The sequence below is a fragment of the Cupressus sempervirens genome, chromosome 5 (assembly GCF_028749045.1).
Source record: "Cupressus sempervirens isolate cs-2001-9-10 chromosome 5, ASM2874904v1, whole genome shotgun sequence".
Classification (NCBI taxonomy): domain Eukaryota; kingdom Viridiplantae; phylum Streptophyta; class Pinopsida; order Cupressales; family Cupressaceae; genus Cupressus; species Cupressus sempervirens.
The window spans coordinates 615,075,519-615,100,222 of NC_143122.1; the positions used below are offsets into that span (position 1 = coordinate 615,075,519).

General features: G+C 36.7%; 1 protein-coding gene across 2 annotated transcripts in view; it reads right to left on the bottom strand.

The window, feature by feature from the left end:
• Positions 1-407: 407 nt before the first annotated feature.
• Positions 408-24,704, bottom strand: part of LOC149557389 (UV-B-induced protein At3g17800, chloroplastic-like) — a 24,582-nt gene continuing 285 nt past the window's right edge. For both annotated transcript variants that reach the window (XM_089832044.1, XM_089832045.1), the window contains exons 2-4: positions 24,392-24,580; positions 1,824-2,119; positions 408-1,691 (exon numbers count right to left, since the gene is read on the bottom strand). In XM_089832044.1, the coding sequence (XP_089688170.1) occupies positions 815-1,691; positions 1,824-2,119; positions 24,392-24,544 (1,326 nt within the window). In that variant the 5' untranslated portion in view covers positions 24,545-24,580 and the 3' untranslated portion in view covers positions 408-814. The remainder of the gene's footprint in view (positions 1,692-1,823; positions 2,120-24,391; positions 24,581-24,704) is intronic.

Here is a 24,704-nt window from a genome sequence, read left to right on the forward strand (position 1 = left end):
TAATTGCAGCTAGACCGGACTATTATTTCTTTTCTAATTCATCACTTTCTAAACAAAGATTTGAACCTTACTTTAACAAACTATTATTTCTTTTCTAATTCATCACTTTCTAAACAAAGATTTGAACCTTACTTTAACAAATCAAACTACTCCCTTCAAATGAACCCCCATGTTTTGGAGCCTAAAACTCAGGAAGCAGAAAACATAATTGAACTGTGATTGTTCAATTCTTCACCCGGTATACAACTTTTTATTTGAAGTTTAAATTCCATAATTGCCAGGTTTAATAAAATTAACTAAGACAAGAAAAACTCAATTCATCAAAACAAAATCGTCTACAAGACTTTGTGGGAACAGAATCTTGCAAAAAATATACTCAAGTTCCCAACAATTTGTGAAACTTATCCTACAAACAAAGGGTTGTCTATTAATAAACTCTGATATTAACAGAAACTGTCGATTGCTAAGCAAATTCAAACTCAGTTTCTAAGGCCGTCAAAGGACCAATTTAGCCGCCTGGAATGAGGACTATTTTCATTCGAAGAGTCATATTTCCCAGGTTCCCAGGTCACTTGGATAAAGAAATCACAATAGAGTAGATTTGTTCAATGCATCACCACCTTTTCAGCATGCAACCAAAAAGCTAAGAGATACGAGAGAATGACCTATAATACATTACAATAAGGCAGAATATTCTCGAGACATTGCTTCATCATCAGATTAATCAATGCCTCTTTTTGGTGTTCCATAGCTCCCAAAATATCATTGAATGACATGGAGATGCGCTCTTTAGACAAAGTAGCAGATCTTGAATCTACTTATTAACAAAATGGTACCTTGAATCAACATAACTCTCGACATCAAACAGGAAACTCCCAAAGGTGACAGCCTCTAGCACCAAACTGCTCAAGCCAGTAAAGCTTATCCTTATTATCTCATCCTTGGCAACAGCCATTGACCCATCAGGTGTAATCCGAATTTCAGGTCTCCCAAACAAGGCTTCTGCATGCTTCTCAATGATGTTCACACCCTCCTTGGACCTCATTGTAGCGTATCTTTGCAATGTCTCAGGATCAAATGACATCACATAAGACCTCAACTTACAGGGGTTTGCCCCATACTCTCCAAAAACTATTATTGGATTAAAATCTGGATCTGCAGGACCTGCTGCACCAGCCATTGCTGCAAGTGCTGCAGCTGCCGCTGCAGAACCTTGTGAAGCAGAATTATCTTGATATGAATCATCTTCTAATTCTGGGTGGGTACTCATCAACTGTTCTGCATCAATATCTCCATTCAACCCAAACGGAAGCATCTTCATGCTCTTCTCAAGCTGAAAATGTTGATCAACTCTCCTCAAAAAATACCCATACATAACAGATGCCGCATAAACTTGTCCAACTCGCAGCTTGCTAATTTGAGCAACAGCAGTTGAATCTGATATCGCATTGCGCTTTCCAAGAACAAGAGACAGGTGCTCTCTTATCATCTCCAGAGCCTCTGCAGAATGCATGGCTTCAAGCTCTGTGTCCTGATTTGGCCATGTATCGACTTTCCCAGAAGGATCAGTAGGCATTGACATTGATGGTATCAATGAAACACCAGCATCCACAAACTTCTGAACAATTAGAGCATAAATGATTTCTTCTAAGGCCTTGCGTCTCTCTTTGGCCTTCAACTCTGCAATTCTCCTAGACAAACAAGGAACAAGGTCAGACAGATTTTTTGGAATAAAAATTTAAAATCCGAAATGACACAGATTGCAACCAAAAAGAATAGAACTCTACTCAAGATATCTTCCATAGAGAAATTATGGTAGCAACCTGTATAATACAATATCTGTACCACTTGTTGAAGGGAGTTCCTGCTCCACAGAAGCATCCCTATCAGCTGCTAGTTTCTCTAGCTGCTGTTCAATTGCAGCAGGGAGGAGATGTGGATGGCTCCTAAGAATCTGAGACAAATACTGGCCAGTCGGTGATTCCAGTTCAAGTGGAAAAACACTGCCAGAAGTTTTGTCTTTGCTTCCATCAGCTTTCACACAAATATTCCTTTTTCTTGAATTTCGTCCAAATGATGGCTTCCCTCTGTGATTTGGAACGAATGATGAAAGATGGTCCTGAAAAGATATATAGAAATAAGAACTCTGCAACTATGTTAAGAATGTTTTTGAAAATCAATACAAGCAATCACTAAAAGGTATCCTGTGAAGCATTTTCTCCAGCAGCACTGTGAATGGTCTGCATTAAATAAAGTAGTGAAAAAAGATTATGGCATAAGAAATACATTTTGTTCCAATACGTACTTCATACCATCACTCCAATCCATCCAAAGACATGAATCGACATTTCAACACATTATTATCAAAAATGTATGGGGCTGCCAATACAATGAAGAAATTGGAGATGCTAAATTGCGTCCAAGAACCCCTCAATTTGTGGAATGCTTTAAAATGTTCCAAAAACATGAAAGAAGTCTGTCTTCTCTTTGGAGAAACCCAGCACCGAAACCATGTGTATCAGCTGCTTATTTTATATAGGCTCAATGCCAAATTGATTACAGAGATGTGTGTGCATGATTGTTTTTAGTTGAAAAAAAATGTCTGTACCGTCTTTCTTCTGTATCACACAATACTTTATATAGTTTGTTCAAGAACAGGCAAAGGCTTTTGTTCAAGACACAAACTTACCAATCGTTAAAAAAAATGGGAACATCATATAAGAGAGTAAATAAACAAAAATCTAAATTCTTTAAAGGACGGCAAAAACACCTAAAAATTCCATTCAATAGGGAGGAAAGCATAATTTTCAAAACAAAGAAACAGAATACTCCATAGAATTTATATTGATGAAATATGAATATGTTGCAATTTGCTTTAAAATCATCTTAAAATGTGCTAAGATTAGCAAACACTGTAAATCAGTAAATACTGTCCCACAGGTGAGAGCAAGAGATATTCATACAGTCCATCTTTTATCAAGATTTCAGCCACTCAGGCAAGAGCCTATAGCACAATGGTATAACTTGTGAGCCTCTCATGTGGGAGGTTTTGGGTTCAATTTACTTGAGCTTAACATATAATAATAATTAATTGCAACAAATCATAATATTAATCTAGGCTTCAGCCCATTACCTCTTTAAAAAAAAAAAAAACAGCGACTCATTAACTACCCAGAACCTTCAAAGAAGTCAGAAACACCTCAAATCCATTCAATCATGGGGGAAACATAACTTCTGAGCAACAAAACTGAATACTCTGCAATTTATACTGACGAAATACAAATATCTTGTGATTTGCATTAAAATTACCTTAAAATGTGCTAAAATTGGCAGGCACTGTACATCGAGAGCAAGAGATGTTCATACAGTCCATCTTTTATCAAAATTTCAGTGACCCGTTCCATATCCAGAATGATACTTCAAAATATAATTTGCAAGTATGAACTGTAGCTAGCAAGTTGTTAAACAGGTCACATTACAAGATTTACATCCATTCAGTTTCTTTTCAGGTGGCAATGCAAAGCAAACTTCAGAAGTCTCTGCACATCCTAAATGAATAAACAACCACTAGATTCTTAAACATATGCAAGCTCCAGTTCAATTTAGACCAAAAAAAATTAAAAATATCAGCCCAGAAGCATTACAAGAATACTAGCAGCTTGCAATGTTTTAAGGTTGGAAAATTTAGCTCTTTCCAAAGAAAGAAGATAGATCTTTTAAGGAAAGCACAACAAATAGGTAGATCTGATTCTACTGTCAACCATTGACACAATATTTGTTGATATTTGCATTAAAACCATAATTTCACCAAGACAGCGTGTATATATAACAAGTCTATTAATAACAAGCTACATTGAGAAACCAATGTTTTTCAGACAGCAATTGAGTACATGTTATAACATCCTCCTTGCCTTTTTGAAGGAACTTGACTTCAAAAGGTAGAAAGGCTACTATAACCAATCAAGAAAACACCATAATTTTCAACCAGAGAAACTCAAAAGATAACTATACTGGCTATGCAAGACCTTTCAATTTGCAATAAAATTGCCTTAAATGTACGTAAGTTTGTAAGTGGTGTCCATCATTCATATTTATCATTTATGCCTAGTAAGGGCTTTTTAGTTCTTTGCATTTTTATAAATTCACATTCTTTAAAACCAAAGATGCATTTCCCCATCCATCCCAGACCTGCACATTAAGCTAGCTACATCCACTGTGCCCAGGCCAAATGTACAGGCCTAGCACAAACCAGGGGGTAACCTGCTGGGTTCCAAAAAATGTCGATCTAATATAAAAAGCAAAAAACAAGAAGAAAATCCTAAGTAGCCCTAACCATAAATGATGATTATTGATTTATATGGATTTTCCATGTGCATTTGGACTAATATAACTTCATAAACCATTTTGATCTACGTTAGACTTTTATAATTTGACAATTAACATTAAATTCAAAGATCAGCTGTGTTCTGACTTTCATTTGTACCCAAGTACATCTCAGATATTCTTGGGCTGAATGTACAGGCCCAACCCGAACCCTGGCCAAAAGGATTATCAAAACCACATAAAACAGACAGCAAAACTGCCCCAAACCCAAACTGACAGCGTTACACTGAGTTACCAGATTCTCTCCAGCAACCCTCAAAGTCTGGTTCAATGCTGTACAAAGTCTGGTCCTTGTCAAATTCTCTCCACATTCTTTTGCAGAGCTGCGAATTTGCTGCAAATTCTGTCAGAGGAACCTGAGCAGAATTTGCAGCGAATTTTGAAGAATTTTCTGTCTAGACCTGGGCTGAATTTGGTCTCAGAGCGTTTTTTTAATACTTTTTAAAGTGTTTTTTTGACCTCTCAACCCTATTGTGACCACTAAAAAGACCAAAAAAATGTTTATATATCATTTACGCATTTGTGTATGAAAATGAAAACTTGCTTAGAAAGGAAATCCAAATTGACGATAGGTGACATCTAAATTGATGATTACAGAGGAATGTCTTTAAAAAGATATGATATGTTTGAGTCCGGGACTTCAAATTTGTATCACCTTTTAATATAGCCTGGTTAGAAATGCTCTAACCACTACAAAATTAAAATTCAGATAATCTTTTGACAATTCCTTTCAATCTCAAACTGTCCCCATGATATGGAAATTTGTTCCATGCATGTGACCAAGCAAGTGTATCAAGTTGTATGTGGTGCTAAATATTGCAATTAATGCCTTTTTGAACTGAAACATAGATTTGGTGATGTATTTTGCTATTTCCTTTACTATTAGCAGATTCAAGTATGGATTTATTTTTTGTTGCATATATATACACACATACATATTTTTAAAAAACATATACTTTTGTACGGATGAACACAAAATGAATCTGAACCCAAGCCCAAAAAAATTTAGACGAATTTCAAACCTGAATCTTGAATTTGCATCCATACCGGAATCCGAACCTGCAACTTAGGCTTTACATAAATGATAAAATCAAAACAAAGAGGCAGCTTACTTTCTGAAAGACTGATTCCGTGTTCAGAGTTTTGTTACTCAGAGTTTCTTTGTATCCACCATGTTTTGCTTTAAAAAGCTCAAATTTAAATTTTTAAAAATTATCTAAAAGAGGACATAGAATGTTTTTGCTGCTATCTTGCGTAAATTGTTTGATGAGACATTGTGCATATGCATGCCCTAACCAGCAATGATGAAATTTCCTCAGGTGTATATGCTGTTTTATTATCTACTCCAGTCGAAAACCTAGGTGTAGGAACTAAGTTTATTTGATAGAGAAACCCATGTCTTTAAGTGAAGGATAGATGGATAAAGGAGGTGAATAAAAGATGGTTGTTCGAAGTATTATCTTTCGAAAGTTTTTTGTCTATAAATAATAATATAGTTCTTTTGCATGTAAATCTAGAAAAAAATTAGACGCCAGTGTGCTTATGGATAATTCTTGCTACTTGACTGTAATGCCACGAAACACACAATACAAACTGTAAGACGTGCCAAACAATATTTTTGCATTGGCAATTGCAACAGAATACCATAGAGAAAAATCTGCACGCACACACATTGTCATTTCTTACGATAACCAATACACGCGGTCGAAAGCTTACCACCTCACTCATTCACACCTAGCTTTCTAGGAAAATTTATTTAGATTCTGGAGCAGACAAGTCGAGTTACTTATCAACTTGCTTTTCCATCCAACCTATTCTGTGAATCCATGATATTTATCACATTCATACTGTCAATTTTGAGACAGTATATTCCATATGTGCTCCATTTTGGGACGCTATGCAGTTAAAAGTCTAGTGGTCCACTGTGTCTAGAGCATGAGCACACTTTACATCATCAGGTGTCGCACCCTTGAGTTTGAGACCTGCACTAGATTAGGGTCCAATGGTCCAAACATGAGACAACCACATAAGAGGGTGTTAAATAGCTAAGGCCTAAGGGTGCTCAATCCTCGCCTATTTGAAAGCTTGTATAGGTAAACCCAATATTACGGGAGGTGGATGTAATATTAGAATAATATTATAATGTTTCTAATGGTCATCTTTAGTGAGTTCAATTTTCTTAGATAGTTTCTATTTTTGTATTAGAAACATCATCTTGTACTTTTCTATTTATGGATACTTCATCTCCACTGTTTAATTAAAAACTATCAAGTTTTATATTATGGTATCAGAGTGAGTTGACGGGGTTTTATAAGATTTGGCAAATTCTTTGATAAAAATTTGAGTTCTTGCTGAACTCTAATTCTGGTAATATTTTTTATTTCTTTTTGAAAACAATATTTGGAGTTTCTTTTTGGAGAGTTTTTCAAGGGTTTTCTTGTAGAAATCGAAGTTTTCTCTGCAGCTTCTGTTGCTCTGCTCACACGTGGATTGTCAAGCCCAAAATTTCATCACATTCTATAGGTCAATATAATCTATCCTCATGAAACATCAACATATAATTGACTCATTAAATTTACATCATACTTAGTCCTACCGTGTAGGTACTTATCTGATTCTAATAGGTGAATGTTGAATCATCCTCCTAAAGCATAAAACACTATGAAGTCCTCTTACATAGTTTTGGGGCTAGTGCCATGACATCCTGAGCCTTAATTCAATAAGGTGTCAACATATCAACCTAATATAATCAAAACATATCATCTTACATCCCTATCTTTTCTCAGCTTTCTATCATATCCATGACATTTAGGGTTTATAATAAGGCACTAGAGAAGGGGCCTTACATGGATGGTGGTTGTAGAATGGTGATAAGGGTTTTCCGCAGCTCCGTGTGAGGGCCATGTTCCTCCTTTGTCACTGCAGACTCCCAATGGACCAAGTCTGAGAGCCCATGGGTTACAAGTATGAGCCCACAACAGTTTTTATCCTGTGCAGCATTTTCACAGATCCCAGGCCATTTACTGTCACTTTCATCCAGCTCGTGACCTGCTTCAGCTTGTTTTGGCTCTGTTTTCCGAATACTCGGCAACAATTTCATTTTATACTCACATTTTCTGTGTAAAGATTTTCAGGCACTTTTCCTACCCCTTTTTTGTGTCGACTGGTTTTTGCCGCCATTTTCTACATTTATTAAGGTTGTGCAATAATTATTTAATATGACAGTTTGTTTTTTGGGCCCATAAAAGTGTTTCTTGGCCTTTTTTGCCTGAAGCCGCAACCTCTACACCTGTAAATTGTGGGATTTCTGTTTGCTTGCTGCCACGCAACAATTCCATTGCCTGTGCGTTTGAAGCTGAGGGCTATATGCTTCTGGTTTTCTGCCTAGGGTTTTTGTAAATTTTGATCTAGGGTTTTTGTGCCTATCAGGGGCAAATCGGAAGTCATCTTCTGGTTTCTTTTTGCCTTTCAACCTTGGATTTTTTGCAGAAATAAAGATGTCTTTTGTTGGGTTTATACTTCATAATTTTATAATTTTGTCCTCTTAAAAAGATTATTGTGAGTTTTTAATAATAGTTTTTCCTTAAAACTATTCTGGATGGGTTTTAATATATTTCTCTTAAAACATTTCTGATGGGTTTTCATAATATTTTTCTTGAACCTTTCTGGGACCTTACAATTTTGTCCCTGATAAAATTATTCTGGGTTTTGTGTGATTTTGTTTGCCTTTAAAGTCCTGTTTTGTGACGGTGTTTTATCTTTTCCATCAAAAACAAAGTTTATATTCTGATCCGTGTCTCGCACTTTATGTGGGGTCTTAATTGATGTTAATTCTCAAAAATTGTTTCTGGTTTTGATCGATTTTTCCCCTCAAACAATGTGTTTGGCTTTTTCAATCTTATTTTCAAAAATTGTTTCTGGCTTTTGCATTATTTTATCCTAAATAACTAAGTTACTGGTTCAGGTGCGGCTGCAGGTGTGGGTACGAGAACCCAGTATGCCAAATGCCATAGATAATCTTAAAAGTCAATTGATAGCTCACAAATATAAAATAAGCCATGTATATGTCTACTGTTCACAATTCCGGTGTAAATCAAAAAAGTATTACAATTACAAAATGTAGTTCATGATATGATGATTCATCAAGCATCAAAAGGATTATCGAAAAAATCATCACCTATTGCTGCTGCAAATTCTAGATCTGTTGAACCCCAATAGGAAACAAAATGAAATGTTTTAACTTTTAGCAATGAATTGCCTAATATTAGGCTGTTTTAGAGTTTATAGGCAAAAACTATACATTAAAAAGCTAAGTTACCGGTTCAGATTCTGGTTCCGATGCGGGTTCGACATTCGGGTTCAAAATTCGATCAAAATTTTTTGGGGCTGGGTTCGGGTTCGTTTTGGGTTCGTCCGTACTAGATTTTATATATATATATATATATAATTTTCCTTCAAACTTATATCTATATCTCTATATACATGTATTAAAATAATAAAAATGCAATTAAAATTATATCTCTATACGCAATTAAAATTATTGATGTCGGTTTTTATAGTAGTGTGGTTTAATTTTTCCATGAAAGGTATATATATAAAATTATAAATATAGTATCCTTAACAAAAGAAGAAGCTATTTCATTGAAAACTAATGATGATGTACAGTGCAGTCAGGAGGAAAATAACATATAGTTTCAGATTAGCAGACTTTTAATATGGGCGGACCAGATGGAATGAGCGTGGCATGACCAGATTTCTACATTGTGCAGAGATGATCCATTTTCAACATTACAAAGGGCCATCAACAGTGGAGGAGAATTACTATCCCAGTTAGGATAGTGCTGTCCCAGAATTTTTATTGATTTTTGTTTTTTCTGTGTGCATATTCTGTGTAAGGGAGGTACCAGGTAATCTGTGGAAGTTGTAGATGAACAGATACGATGCGATGAAGATCTTTAAAAGATTACCCGTGCCCTATTTGGTGAGACTGAAAATAATAATAATAAACTTAACTAAAAACCAAAACCCGCATCAGCATCATGGGAAAGTCAGTCAAAATTTGCCGGAAACAACATAAATGTCTCCAAATCGTCGGGAGAGGTCTGAAGTCAATCAAAGTCACGTCAAATTCGAGCAGGGTTCTGCATTGCGATTTTACAGCGAATTTTCCAGAAAAAAGCGAATTTGATACAGATTCGAATATGGAGCAAATTGACTTCCAAATTTGGGGGTGGACCAGAAAATATGGTAACTTAGTTAAAAAGCATTAATAATGTGTTTCTATGAAGTCACTTTTCCTGGCCGCTGTACACCCATATCTGCCCAGAATGAGCTCGGATGTGCCCAAGGTGCACATCCACTCTCTGTGGATGCCAATCCTCCCCAACCCCAACCCCGCCACATCTGTATCCGGGGGGGGGTGGCGGGAGCCATATCGACCTCTAAGCTTTAAAAATTGGCTCTTGTTTGGAAGATTTTCTAAGTTTTCTAGAAAAAAGAAATTGTCAGGTGCTTCTATTTTAGGGTTTCTACCGTTTTTCCCGAAAAAGCATGCTTTGCAAACTTCAACTTAAGCAATTTTTTCCACAAGATTCGAGGTCTTGCAGTCTACTCTGTGTTGCACAGAGTTGCTAGGGCAATCATCTGCAGACTTTTTTTGCGATTTTTGACAAAATCATGTTTGGAGGGTGTGCGATTTTTCCACAATTGTTGTTTTTGGTTTTTGCAGATTTCAACAGCTAATCTCAAAGGGATAGCTTTGTTACCCAACACCAGGTCAACCAGATTCCAGTACTCTTGGTCATTTCAAAAAGTTTTGCAAATTCAAGGAGTGTCTCAACAACAGGCTCATGTCACCGAGTTTTCCGAAGAGAAGGCGGGCAGCCTTCTATGCTTTTTCTGTAGCTAGTACGATGACCGTTAGAAGGCAGTATTAGAATAATAATGTAATGCTTCTAATGGTCATCTTTAGTAAAGAGGATATTAGAATAATAATGTAATGTTTCTCATGGTCATCTTTAGTGATTTTAGTTTTTTTAGATAGTTTCTATTTTTTGTATTTAGTTAACAAATGTTTCATGTAAAAACATCAGCCTGTGCTTTTCTATTTAAAGAGACTTCATCTCCATAGTTTAATAACAAATGATCAAGTTTTATAACATGCAAGGACCACAAAGGTTCCATTCAATATTTTGATCTAGTACTACCCCCTAGGCATAACAAGCAAATATCCAATTTCACCATTCATACCTTATGGCAACTTTTCATAGCTTATGGCACTTTTGGACACAATGCAACGTATAGTTGACACAAGAGAATGTAGGGTGTGAATTGCATCAAGATTTACCAATTCACCATTACCACATTCATCTTTGGAGATCCTTTCACACATTTGGCCAACTAAAAGTTTCATGGGGCATTGAACACTGCACAACCTTGCAGCCAACTTTGATCATTCCCAAGGCCAAAATCTAATCTATAAACATCCTTGAAAATTGTTAAATACCAAAGAAGAGAAGGAAATATAGCTGGCATGGCATTGAATTGTAAAATCTTGCAAATTCTTTATTTAGCCCATTTGTCATCAAACAGCTATAGTCGAGCATGTTGGATTCCATTGCAGCAAATTGTAATCCTGTTCTATCTGTGAATGAATACACAAATACTGTTTTCTCTTTGATTGACTTGTGTTGTGTGTTTGTTCATTCGGTTGCATGGTTAGACAACCCTTCATTAACCATCCAGCCATGACTACATCGTGCTATTGTGCAATTTAGTTATAATTGATCTTTTCAATTCCACTGTTTTAATTACAAGTCTGATATTAACTACTTTCATTTTGATCATTTAGAAAAAATGAAAAGTATTAGATTCAATATTTTTCATCTTGAATATTTAGTTGGGGATATATTTATAAGTCAATGGCATTGACTTGCATATTTAAATCAGCAAAAGTTACAGGACAAGTTATACATATAACTTTCATAGCTTGAATTGAGATGTTTGTTATATGTGTGCAACTGGATTCAATGAAATGTTTTCCTTGTTTAGAGTTCAGAGTTTAGTTCCTCTTTTAGATGAGTGAAAATTGTGAACATTTGAGCTAATATGCTCTGCTAATCTCTGATAGTTCAATTTACCAGTTTTGACAGTAGACTTCACTTAGATAAATGCAGGTTTGCTAAACAAATATTACTTTTTCTTGACCAAATGTAAGTTCACCTAGAGCAAAGAAGACTGATAAAGGGGTGACCAGTGCTAGAGAGGTGAAAACATGACTTTCTGAAAAAACTGATAAGGTGATAAATGACCCTTATGACTTACATTTCCCTTTTCTTCACTTTAGAATGTGTATTTTTGATCCCTGAAGTATCTTCAATAAGTTTTCGAGAGGTCAAAAACGTAACTTTCTGAAAAAGTTGATAAATTGATAATTGACCCTTATGACTTGCATTTGCCTTTTCTTCATTTTGGAATGTGTAACTTTGATCCTTGAAGTATCTTCAATAAGTTTTATGTGAATTTAAATCCTTTGGTGAAATGTCAAAAGCATGTTGTTAGCACACGTATAGACCCAGATTTTTAAGCTTTCAGTTTCAGTTTCTGAACCTCTCTGAAGTACTTCAAACTTACTTCGAAATGGTTCAAAAGTTCGAAGTGGTTCAATAATTTGATATGCAGATTCAGAAACAAGATTCAGGCTCAATGTCTTCAAGTTCGATGATCCAGTGCAAGGGTATAGACATCATTGAGTTCAGATTCAGACTTCATAGGAAGCTTCATCAAATTTATCAAGTTCTTTCTGGGCATATTAATTCAATTCTCAGTGATTAAAGAAGCAGACATATGTCTCGGGATATCAGTCATAAATGGTTCAGTTTGCTGGAACAGGTTCAAATGATCCTGCGAGCTTGTTGATTCAATATGGCTTATTCTATGTTCAAAAATGTTCATGTGATGTGACAGGTTTAAGACAGTTCAAATCAGTTCAGAGTTCAGGTTCAAAACATGACATGGTTCAAAGTGGTTCAACGGGTTTGATGGTTCGACAGTTTTATATACCTCCACTCAGTCTTCAATAACTTTTGACTCGAACATAATTTTCTCGATCGCTCCAGTCAGGTTGTGCAGAATTAGGATCTCTCCAACATATCTAAAAACGAAGGAAATCCAATGGTGGAATAATTAGTTATGGCCCCTGCACCGAGACCCATTTGACTGTCAAAACAAATCCGCCCAGCAGCAAATTTTTATTATTATTTTGGACTGATTTATTCATTTGCCACTTGTCCAAATATGCTAAGATGACATTTGATTTAGTGAAAAATCTTTAAAAGCTAAATGTCATAAAAATCAAAGAAAATCTATCAAGGAAGGTGAAGAGAAATGGTTTCAAGATTCAGTTAGGGAAACTGAAAAGCCTGGGAAGTGAAAAGATAAATAAGCCAGCAGTAGCAAGACAAAGGGGTTCCATCTTTTCTCTCGGAGACTGCAGACTTTAGGCTACAGCAAAGAGAGAAAATTTCATGAACTTTCCCATTTTCTTGTAGAGGTTATAGGGAACAGAGCCAAGGTTTCTTTTCTCTTTCTGAACTACGTGTTAGAAAGTAGGAGAGTTGTGAGTTGTTTATGTAATGCAGAGGAGGAGTTTCAGCTTTCTCTAATGGTGATTGTAATTGCAAATGTGTAATAAGGTCTTTGCATCTTTTATGCTTTAGGGAAGGGAGACTTGAAAGTTGATTGTTTATCAAAACTTTGAGTTTGATCGATCCTCTTTCCACTAATTGTGAACTTTGTGTCACTTTAGTTTTCTCTAAATGTGCTTTACTATCGTTGTTTCCTGTATACATTCAGATTGTAAGACATTTTCATAGCTCTATTTCTGCACTTTCTCAAGAAGATAGAAAACGTATTTCCTGATTTTGTGCTTTGTAGCTTGTCGGGGTTAATGGACTTTGTGTCATTTACCATTTAATTTCTTGTAGTTGTTTAGTTTTTCTGCGTCTACTTTGTGCTTACAAGTAGATGTTTGAAATCCTTTTGTGCTTTCTGGTTAAAAGCATCCACAATTAATTCATTGTATATCTTACACGGAGAGTTGTGCCCGATAAAATTCAGAGGAAGGTTATCAATCCAATGATAAACTGTCCAACTGTTGGTGTCGATTAGTCCTCTCACATGGGCATTCAGAGTTATAGTTGCACACATTTTCTTGAAGGACAATCTGTTCACTAACAGAGTTTTGGCGACTCTGCTGGGGAGGAAACGAAGATCATTGCCTAACATTATTTCCTCAGCTTTATAATTATCTCCATCTGTTGGAGATTGGCGACTCGGTTCTGAATTCTTGAATTTTGATTAAAAGGTCTAGTGTCTTCTTTTTCCAAATTAGAGGTACCTCCCCTAGGATGGAGGTTGGCAGCTCTGTTGAGGAAGAATGCCAAAAGGTCTTTCTTGCATATCAGGAAATTTTAAAGGATTGGGTTCCAGCAAAAGATGAAGATACATCAGATCTCTTTATCTTCATCCCACCATTCAAAGGTGATCCCATCAAAGAAGTTACCGAAGAAGTGGCCAAGCAAGTGAATTGGCTGAAGTCATTCTATGGTGCTATCCTCATCAAGAAGAAACCCCATGTGCAAGAATCAGCGAGTGAAAATGAGCAAAGCGATGCCGAAGAGCTCGTAGACTCAAATGACAAGGCTTTACTACAATCTTTCTTTAGCCTGGAGGTAGAATCTCACAAATCCATAGGTATGGAACGTCATCTATATTCAAATGGTTATGATAACATAGATTTTCAGACTAGTATGCAGCAGTGTAACATTTCTAGTCTCATTGAAAGGACGAATGATGACGATTCTTTGCATTCTAGAATTTGTAATCAGCCAATCAAAGAATCTATCATTTGTGATAACGTAGCAATATCATATTCTCCACCTAGAGGTTGTGCTGATAATAAGATGACATATGCTAATGATAATGATTTATCTAACTCTAAAGATTTGTTATACAATGTGAATGTTGAGATGGAATGGAAACATAACCATGCCTATGTAGTACCACAGCAACAAGAAAGATTAGTTATCAGAGAAGACGACCTCGCTGTGAAAAATTCAGAATGCGGAAATGAGGTCGAGCACCATGATGAAGCAGATGGGATGCTTGGTATACATAGCAATGATGTTTTTCTTCCACAAAGTGAAGTAAGTATTCCTGTAAAGGCAGATTTTGTGTTTAATGAAACGTCTTACTCTACTAAAACATGTCATAATATTGGGGATTATGTAAAAAATGATAATCATCTTGTTGTGAAAGTTCCTATTGTGCAAAAACTGCCAATGGCGTGTTACCAAAAGTTGAATCTTCTGTTTTTAATGAGAAGGCTGAAAGTGATATGTCCTATTGTGAAAACGGTGGTCAGCCCATTGAAGAGCCTTGTCACTCTGAAAATGGAGGTGATGTTTGTGATGAGATAAAGATGCCTTTGGCTGGAGCTTCTCACGATGAAATTCTTTTAGAAAAACTTGATGACTCAACCGAAATGCTGAAAGACACTTTTCCCAATGAGGAAGAGGAAATTATAGGCAGATTTTTATCATCACTTCAACCAAATTGTCCCTTTGATGATGACCCAGGTATTCATTCAAATCAGGTTGAGAATGAAGCATTCATTGATAAATTTTCTTTCCATTCATCTATGTGTGGCTTTGCTGATTTGGATTGTGGAAGTAGTGCTGGAAAATGTGATGGCACTTTGGGAAAGACAAAAGATATTATGCATTGCATGCTTGATGACGGTCTTGATTCTTGAGAGAGCTGAAGAAAACATATATCCAAGGGCTGATCCCATGTTGAATGAGGTGACTCTATGGCTGCAAGTTGACCATGAATATTTGTAGGAATTGAATCTTTGTGACAGCGTTTCCAGGCATTGTGCATCATTTCTTGGTGAGATCTCTACATTTTATGTTTCTCAGCATGAAGTGGAATCTAACCCTGTGAATGTAAAAGATCAATTCTTAAGTGAAGATGAGTACTATGATGAGTTATGGCTTTTCAGAAAAGAGAGTTGGATCAGCATATGCAGTGCCTTTTCAGTTTTAAGTTTGGCATTGAAAGAGTCATCAGCAAGCAATGGTTTGGAGCTGTTCCATTGAGGTATGATTTGTTGTTTCAGAAAGGCTCCTATTTTTCCCAACCGGTAAATGGATTTGCATAACTTCTTCTTTCTTCTGGTTCTTTTGGTAGGTTCTCTTCCTACCTTTGTAAATATTGTAAATAAGTTTTTGTTGTGCATAGTGGTAGTTTGAATAATGTGCAAGCTTCGTGCTTGCTGGTAGTTTAGGAGTTTTTGTTTGCTGGCTTTGCCCTCCTCCCCTCCGCCCTCTCTGCAAGCAGCTCCCGATTTTCTCTTCTTGCTGACTCTATTTGCCCAATGGTTAAGGTACTCATCTTTGCCAAAGATTGTTGGAGTTCTCTGTTTTTGCATCAAAAACAGTCACACAATTAGAGCCCCTGTCAGCACACATATAGACCTAGATTTTTAAGCTTTTAGTTTCAGTTTCTAAACCTCTCTGAAGTACTTCGAACTTGATTCGAAGTGGTTCAGAAGTTCGAAGTGGTTCAATATTTTGATATGCAGATTCAAAAACAAGATTCAGGCTCAATGTCTTCAAGTTCAATGATCCAGTGCAGGGGTATAGACATCATTGAGTTCAGATTCAGACTTCATAGGAAGCTTCATCAAATTTATCAAGTTCTTTCTAGGCATATTAATTCAATTTCCAGTGATTAAAGAAGCAGACATATGTCTCAGGATATCAGTCATAAATGGTTCAATTGGCTGGAACAGGTTCAAATGATCCTACGAGCTTGTTGATTCAATATGGCTTATTCTATGTTCAAAAAAATTCATGTGATGTGACAGGTTTAAAACAGTTCAAATCAGTTTAGAGTTCAAGTTCGAAACATGACATGGTTCAAAGTGGTTCAACGGGTTCGATGGTTCAATAGTTTTATATACCTCCACTCAGTCTTCAATAACTTTTGACTCGGAAATAATTTTCTTAATCGCTCCGATCAAGTCGTGCAGAATTAAGATCTCTCCAACATATCTGAAAACGAAGGAAATCCAACGGTGGAATAATTAGTTATGGCCCCCGCACCAAGACCTATTTGACTGTCAAAACAAATCCGCCCAGCAGCAAATTTTTATTATTATTTTGAACTGATTTATTCATTTGCCACTTGTCCAAATATGCTAAGATGACATTTGATTTAGTGAAAGATCTTTAAAAGCTGAATATAATTTAAAAATCAAAGAAAATCTATCAAGGAAGGTGAAGAGAAACGGTTTCAAGATTCAGTTAGGGAAACTGAAAAGCCATGGGAAGTGAAAAAATAAATAAGCCAGCAGTAGCAAGACAAAGGGGTTCCATCTTTTCTCTCGGAGACTACAAACTTTGGGCTACAGTAAAGACAGAAACTTTCATGAACTTTCCCATTTTCTTGTGGAGGTTATAGGGAATAGAGCCAGGGTTTCTTTTCTCTTTCTGAACTACGTGTTAGAAAGTAGGAGAGTTGTGAGTTATGTAATGCAGAGAAGTTTCAGCTTTCTGTAATGGTGATTGTAATTGCAAATGTGTAATAAGGTCTTTGCATCTTTTATGCTTTAGGGAAGGGAGACTTGAAAGTTGATTGTTTATCAAAACTTTGAGTTTGATCGATCCTCTTTCCACTAATTGTGAACTTTGTGTCACTTTAGTTTTCCCTAAATGTGCTTTACTATCGCTATTTCCTATATACATTCAGATTGCAAGACATTTTCATAGCTCTGTTTTTGCACTTTCTCAAGAAGATGGAAAACATATTTCTTGATTTCGTCCTTTGTAGCATGTCGGGGTGAATGGACTTTGTGTCATTTACCATTTAATTTCTTGTAGTTGTTTAATTTTTCCGCATCTACTTTGTGCTTACAAGTAGATGTTTGAAATCCTTTTGTGCTTTCTAGTTAAAAGCATCCACAATTAATTCGTTATATATCTTACACGGGGAGCTATACCCGATAAAATTCAGAGGAAGGTTATCAATCCAATGATAACCTATCCAACTGTTGGTGTCGATTAGTCCTCTCACTTGGGCATTCAGAGTTATAGTTGCACACATTTTCTTGAAGGACAATTTGTTCACTAACACATGTGCAACTGAATTTCATATAAAGATTGTTGTTATCCTTTCATTTTGTTTATGATCAAGGAATATAATTTGCAACTTGCCCTATTCTCAACAAAGCAACTTAGAAAGTACTAAAATGTAAAATATCTTATAGAAACATTTTTTTTGTACAATTCAATTACACCAAGCAATAAATAAAAAATTGGCATCTCCAAGAGAAAATGTAAGGTTTTATAGAAAAGCATGTGAAAAACGTGTCTATTTATGGTCCTTTGAGGGTTAAACCTCAGCGTGCAGGCTCTAGGGGGCCAATTTAATTCCCGCAGAAGAAAGGATTAATATTCACTTTGATCACACTTCCAAAGGCAAGGCAACCCTAGACCTTCAGGGACTAGTTTTTGTGGTCCGGGACAAGAGAGGGAGTATCCTTGATATAAGCACTAAAAGGTTGGCAAATGGGAGAAACAATGAAGCAGAACGCCTGGTGGCGACAAGGGCTATTTTGATGGCCAAAAAATTGGGGGTGCAGAGGCTTCATCTGGAAGGTGATTCGCAACTCGTTGTGAATGACATAGTGAAAGGGGAGATGGATACATGGTACTCAACAAACACATTCAAAGAATCCAAGACTTTCTAGGAGAATTTGTTGATTTTCAGGTATCTCGTGTGCTTTGGCAGGCCAATAAATTGGCAGCAAAAACTATCTAATGTAATGGGTAAATGGGTTTCTAGTGGTCAAATTTGAATTGTTTGAAGATTTTAGGCTTTTGGGGAGTGATGACAAGCCTACAGTAGGAAATGATTACTTCAATCATGCCACAAATATCACATGATGGTGAAGTTGGGGAAATTATGAACTTGGAGATAGTTTGTACTGATGGGATGGTTTAATTGGCTAATGAGTACAACCGGTGGTGTTGTGGCAGCGTTTGCATCGCTTGGACAGGATTTCCGCTACCTCGTATCTACCATGGTGTAGGGTGCTGAAAGGCTTTTGACATCATGACAAGAGAAGGGGAGTCATTCACAGAGAGGCATCGATAGTCTTTAAAGGTGGAAATGGGAGTTGTGGAGGGTTGTGTTTTTGTTTGTGCAATTAGTCTATTTGTGCAGGTTTTTTCATGGAGGCAATCTTTTTACTGGATTTGCCAAGCCAGTTACCTAGATTCAAGGGGTGATTTCAGTCCAGCAAATGAAGAATGTTTTCAAATTCGACCATGTGGAGTTTTGGGAGGTCATGTGTCTGTTGTTTGGGGAGGAGTTTTCAAACACAAATCTAAGGCCCAGAACCAATCTAGACATTTGCTCATTGTTCTTGGCCTTATAGCATCGATGGTGGGTTCTTCAAAAGGATGAGGTGTTAAGGGTTGCCTGTGCGTGTTTGGAGCCCAAGTGGGCTAGAGGACTAGAGCAAATCATGGCAAGAGCAGAGTTGGGTGTGGTTTTGCACATGATTCGTGGTCCTTGGGAACTCATTGGCAGTAGCGACGTGAACATGCAGCCTCAGGTCATTTGAACTTTATTCAGACCAATGCAAGTTCAAATGGATGTCCGAAAGGGTTGGAGAGATAAACTAGAGTGGAGAAGAGGGAACTCATGGCAGGGAAAAGGGCAAAGGTGAAGTACACGCCAGTGAAATCAAGGCAGCCATAGTATCCTTGTTTCTCGACGCCATAGTATCCTTGTTTCTCAACATCAGATCCCTCCAAAAAGAGCTAGTTGGGGTGGTGGATAGGTTGGTAGCAGTGGTGTAGGCGTTAAGGGCTCTGGTAGACGTGAGGGTGGGGGTTCATCATTCCCAGAAGCATCAAAATAAATCAAAATGGATTGTGGAAAACAAATATTCTTAATTCCCCAACTTCTCAAGGGAGGAGGTGGCAGGATGGTTTGTTGGATGAAGGTATCTGGTCTTCAGTCTATTGGCATGCCCAATTTTGAGTAAGGGTTAATGTGTCTCCAAGTGGTGGTGTTGTCTATGTTCGATGCGTGTTTTGAATGTATGTAGGGCTTAGTTGTATGGCTGTTTGGAAATCTGTTTCAATCCCAGTAGTTTGGGGGTGTAAAGTTCAAATTCGCCAACTTGAAGTGGTATTTTAATCCTCTTTTTGATATAAAAATATATATTATTACCAATCATAAAAAAATGCGAAAAACACATTGTTGACATTTTTACTTATGTTTTTATTGCATCTATAAATGAGACTTGAACTTGTCAAAACTCCCCCAGCAAAAAAATAGAGTGCTCAGCAACTCAGCGAGTACTCACATAGTTCGCAAACTATGGACCTGACTTAGTTCCTTTCATTTTGTTCAAGCTCATGGAATAGAAATGAATTGACGGATGTGACTGAATTCATGGACTTCCCTTTATATGTTTGAACTAAAAAGTGTTCATATCTTTTAGTTGCATAACCCATTCAAAAGCCAATTTCTGTTAAAGTGGGAATAAAAAAGAAGAGGCTACCCTGTACCTGTGGTTACATCTGTGTCAAGTTACCACCCATTGAAAGCAGGGACTTCAGTAGGAGAAAGCACAAAGGCTATTATGGAAGCAGGATACAATTAATGACTAGTAGGGCGTTTCAAAGCTAATTGAATATCCATCCATATCCAGTGAATAATGGTAGTGAGTCTTGTGACCCAACAGCATATAATGTTGAGGTTGTAGCTTCGAAATATGTATTCAGCCTTAATATTTTACATCTGCAATTTGTTTCTTCAGATGGCTCGAATATAATCATCAGCTCGCTGCTCTTATATGATTTCATATTTTCATTATTTGGTTTGAACAAACTTCTTGACTCATGACTATTGTGCCACTGAAGGATATAGAACGCCATCACAATAAAAGCTTATGTTTGTTTTGGCTTGTATGATTCTTTCTAACGTTAGTGACTTGGTACTGTGACTCGGCAGCTGAGTCATCATCTTCAGACGATGTGTGGCATCAGTTGAAATGGCATCAAGAATGTTTTGGAAACTCTCAACTTCATATGGAAACTCTTGCCTCTGTGCCAGTATGTTGGTGCCAAAATATAATAAAATATAAATATAGACAATAAAAAATGAAAGCAATTTCAAATGTTGGTGCCGAAATAGGGCTCATTAAAATATAAGGATGAAATAGAATAAAGGCAGGTTCAAATGTAAGCACCAAAACAGGGCCTATGATCCTATTCCTGCAAGTTGCATTGCTTCAGTTAGATCATATCCTTCTTGAACAATTCTCCGTATTGGTTTGAGTTTGAATGTATACTCAAGTACAGAAACCTTTGGCCGCACACATTGAGAGATTACGACAAAAACCCTTGCTTCTCACTTGGCAGTTACACAAGGTTTGCAATGAGGACTAAAGCCCAAATTTGCAGGCAATAAGATTTGGAGATTTGTTTTAGAGGTCTACATGACTGATCTCAATGTTTTCTCAAATATCTTCTGTTGCAACCTCATCTATGGTATAAATTTATTGCTGCTGATTGCTGGTTGCATCAATGTTGATGCTGGGTGAAGAGTGTACCAGCTTATTACAAGCAATTGCCATCATTCGCGAGGGCAATCGACTTCCAAAGGCAAGGTTACAAAAGATGCAGATTACTGAAATTATATTGTCGGCAACATCTACGGCTATGTAGGATGGATTTACACTTGCGATGAGTGCTCCCTGACCACGGTGTCATGTCCCCTTTTTCAAATGCCCTAGTTTTTGCCCAAAAATTACAATTCCAACATAATCCATAAATGTATCCCCACTAAGGTTAGAAACATTAACTGAATAATATTATATAACTAATCTCATTAATGGAGGTGTAATGTCCTGATTTGGAGTTTACCATATCTCAAACCAATCAAAACTTAGTTTGGTAGGAACCTCAAGATGGTGCCAGTAAACAACCTAACTAATCCTAAGAGCACATTGTATAAAGGAACATTCATCAATGGACTAGTCAAAGAAGGAAAAGGGTCATCTTGTACTGGCATCAAAATGATTTGAATTGATCAACATTTGCACAATAGCATGACTCACATTTACAATCTCAAGTGTACTAAATTCATATATTTTGAATCACTCTAGTTATTCCCACATTCTAGTGATTGAAAATATAGAGCCAAACACAAAACATACATTTGGAAACATATACACATGAATGAATGAAGGCATGGAGTATACACATGAATATATAGAGACACAAAGCATACACACAAGTGAATGCATTGTTAGAGCTTAGATCCTTCTTACTGTATACAACAGCATTTCTTGCTTCATCTTTACCTCTCTCTAGAGCTCTTAAGCCCTTTGGCTAAGTTGCATCAACTACTATTGGTCCCTCAAGCTAGCAAGAACAATGATCTTATACCGATTGTAAGGTCCCCTTTTTTCAAAGCCCTTGTCTTTGCCCTAAAATTACAACTCCAACATAATTCATAAGAATTATCTTTCCCACTAGGGTTAGGAACATTAACTCAATCTTATGATATAAATATTCTCATTGATGAATTCCCTTCATGATGTCCCAAAAGGAGTTTACCTATCTCATAACCAATCAGAGGTGGTCTATTAGGAACCTCAAGAGGGCACTACTAAACTGGCCAGCCTAACTAAGCCCAAGAACACATCATATTCATATTATGGCAAACTTGCCCATGTCGCTCAAGCGGTAGGAATGTCCAATGGTGGACCAGTTCCCTCCTTAGGGCAGCCCACAAGCGATAGGAATGGCAACTATGATCAATTCCCCCTTGGATAAATCAAATTCCTCTCAACCCACAAGAGTCAGGAATGTCAGCCATGATCAAATTCCCCCTCTTTGGGCAGACTACTTGGTTCAGGAGAGCCAATAAAGTATATCTCCCCATCTTATTTCCTCCAACTAATATGTGATTGATTACAGGATAAACTAACTCAATATGTTAACACATAGTTTAAATTGAACCCTCTTGCTCTCAATAAATAGTAATGCATAGTACAGAATTGATAATATATAGGCAGATCATATGACTCATTATTCATAATGGCCATGTGGGCAGATCAAGTGCCTTATCATCTATAACTGGACACAGGCAGACCAAATGCATAAAATGCTTCAGTTCCATACTTGTTCATGGATGCAATGTCAACAGCTGTATATATATCTGAAATCTGATTTCTCATGTCATATTAATCTCTTAGACTGATCTCCTTCATCAAATGGAGTTCTATTTTCATTAATGCCAGCTCTTATTCATCTTCACAGTCTGCTCTTAAATTCTGAACAATATTCTTTTATTGCTGCAACTCCTTTTCAAACTTTTCTTACTTATCTCCAACTTTCCTTACATAAATACCATAACCTTTTTCACTGGTCACAACCTTTCATAATTACCACACTTTGAAAGAGTCGCAATCTTCATCGTCGCTGTCCTTTGAAAGAGTGAATACCTTATTTCCTTCCCCTTCCTTTCTTCTTACACTAATCCTACTAATCCTTCTTTAATTACATTGCTCCCCTCTTTCTTACTTCCTCCTGGTCTCCTTTCAAATAAACTCTCCTCCTTTCATATCTTGTGCTGAGGAAGTCACAACTCCTCATTGCATCTCTCTTCACTTCTCATTAAGCTTAATTAGCTTGTAATTATATTATATTATATTTTTATTATTTCATATTTTAATACTTCAATTTTACTATCATTTTTTATTATTAAATCCTATTTCTGAAAGGTGACATTCAGATGGCCAAATCCACGTTGGATTGCCAGATCTTAAATATTAAATACACATTAATAACTTATCGTAGAAGAATGGATTGCCAGATGTTAAATATTAAATACATATTAATAACTTATCGTAGAAGAATACCTTATGATAAATTTAATTTAGCAGTTAAAAAAGGTATATTGATTTTGTCATCCACGCAGAAAGAATTGCACGATGTTGATGTGGTCTAAACTCTAAAGATTGGACTATGGACATGCGCTACCTCCACTGACCTCATAAAAGGAAACAGAGAATTACAAGCTGTCCTTCAACATTATCAAACACCATTTTTAGTGAGAGGTTAGCAGTGTAGAGATGAAAGAGAACACAGACTGCGAGAAGATCTCAAAGGAATTTGCAGTAAAATGGCCACATGTGGTACCTCCTACTGCTTGCTTCAATGTTGAGAAAACTCTGGACTAGAAATTACCAACCATATCCAAGTGGTAAAAGATACGTCCTTAAAAATCTATTTTTCAAGAAAAGCTTACATTTCCCTGTTTGGTTATTTAGTACGTTCACATGATAATATACACATGAAATACAGGAGCAGATGCCCCTCCATGGGGCAGCATCCTAAACGAGGGTATGTTGTCCCACTAAGATGGGTGCCATGTGCAAGGTTATCATGCTCTCCGCGTTATTAAGATGGGTGTCAAAGTTTTGGATGCCATGAGAAAGGCTAGCATTGTCTCCATGTTGACTGAGCATTTGAGCTAAAAGAATGTGGTGAAGGAATAGGTTGTCAATGAATCTCAATAGAATGGGTATCGTGTGGCAGAGGAGTTGGATTTTGATAAATTGTGTGGCCATGGTAGATGCGTTGGCTTTCAATGAACCTATCGAAAGGAAAAGATGAGTTCTATCCCCTGAAAAAAGCTTAGAATTTGTAGAGGCAAAGCAGCAGCTCCAGCACACACACATAACTAAGTGCCTACTTGACCTAGCTAAAGGAAATCGACGAAGATAAACCGAAAATTTTGATCAAAAATAATCTACAAGAAGGAAATTGGTTGATCTCTTCCTAAAATTGTTGCCTTGAAAAGCTCGGAGGAGAAAAAAAACACGAAAAGCATATGTTACAAATGATGTACAAAATACCTTGATGGAGGCATTGAAAAAACAGGAGTAATTAAGCCCACAGGAGACATGCAGTCTAGCATCTGAGCCACTAGCGCTCAGTTTGCATCCAGTTACCAACCCGCAGGCAGGCTTAAAAATTCCACTTGTCTTACCAACAACTAGGCCTTGCATCTTCTGAACCGACGAAAGAAACACTAACACTTATCCCTGCAAAACCAAAAACATCAAACCTTCAAAATTTGCTATAATAACCCATACATATGGGGTTCAGTTGCATAACCCGTTTCATCCAAGAACAGAAAAGAAAAAACTGCTAATTGAATTAGTTTAG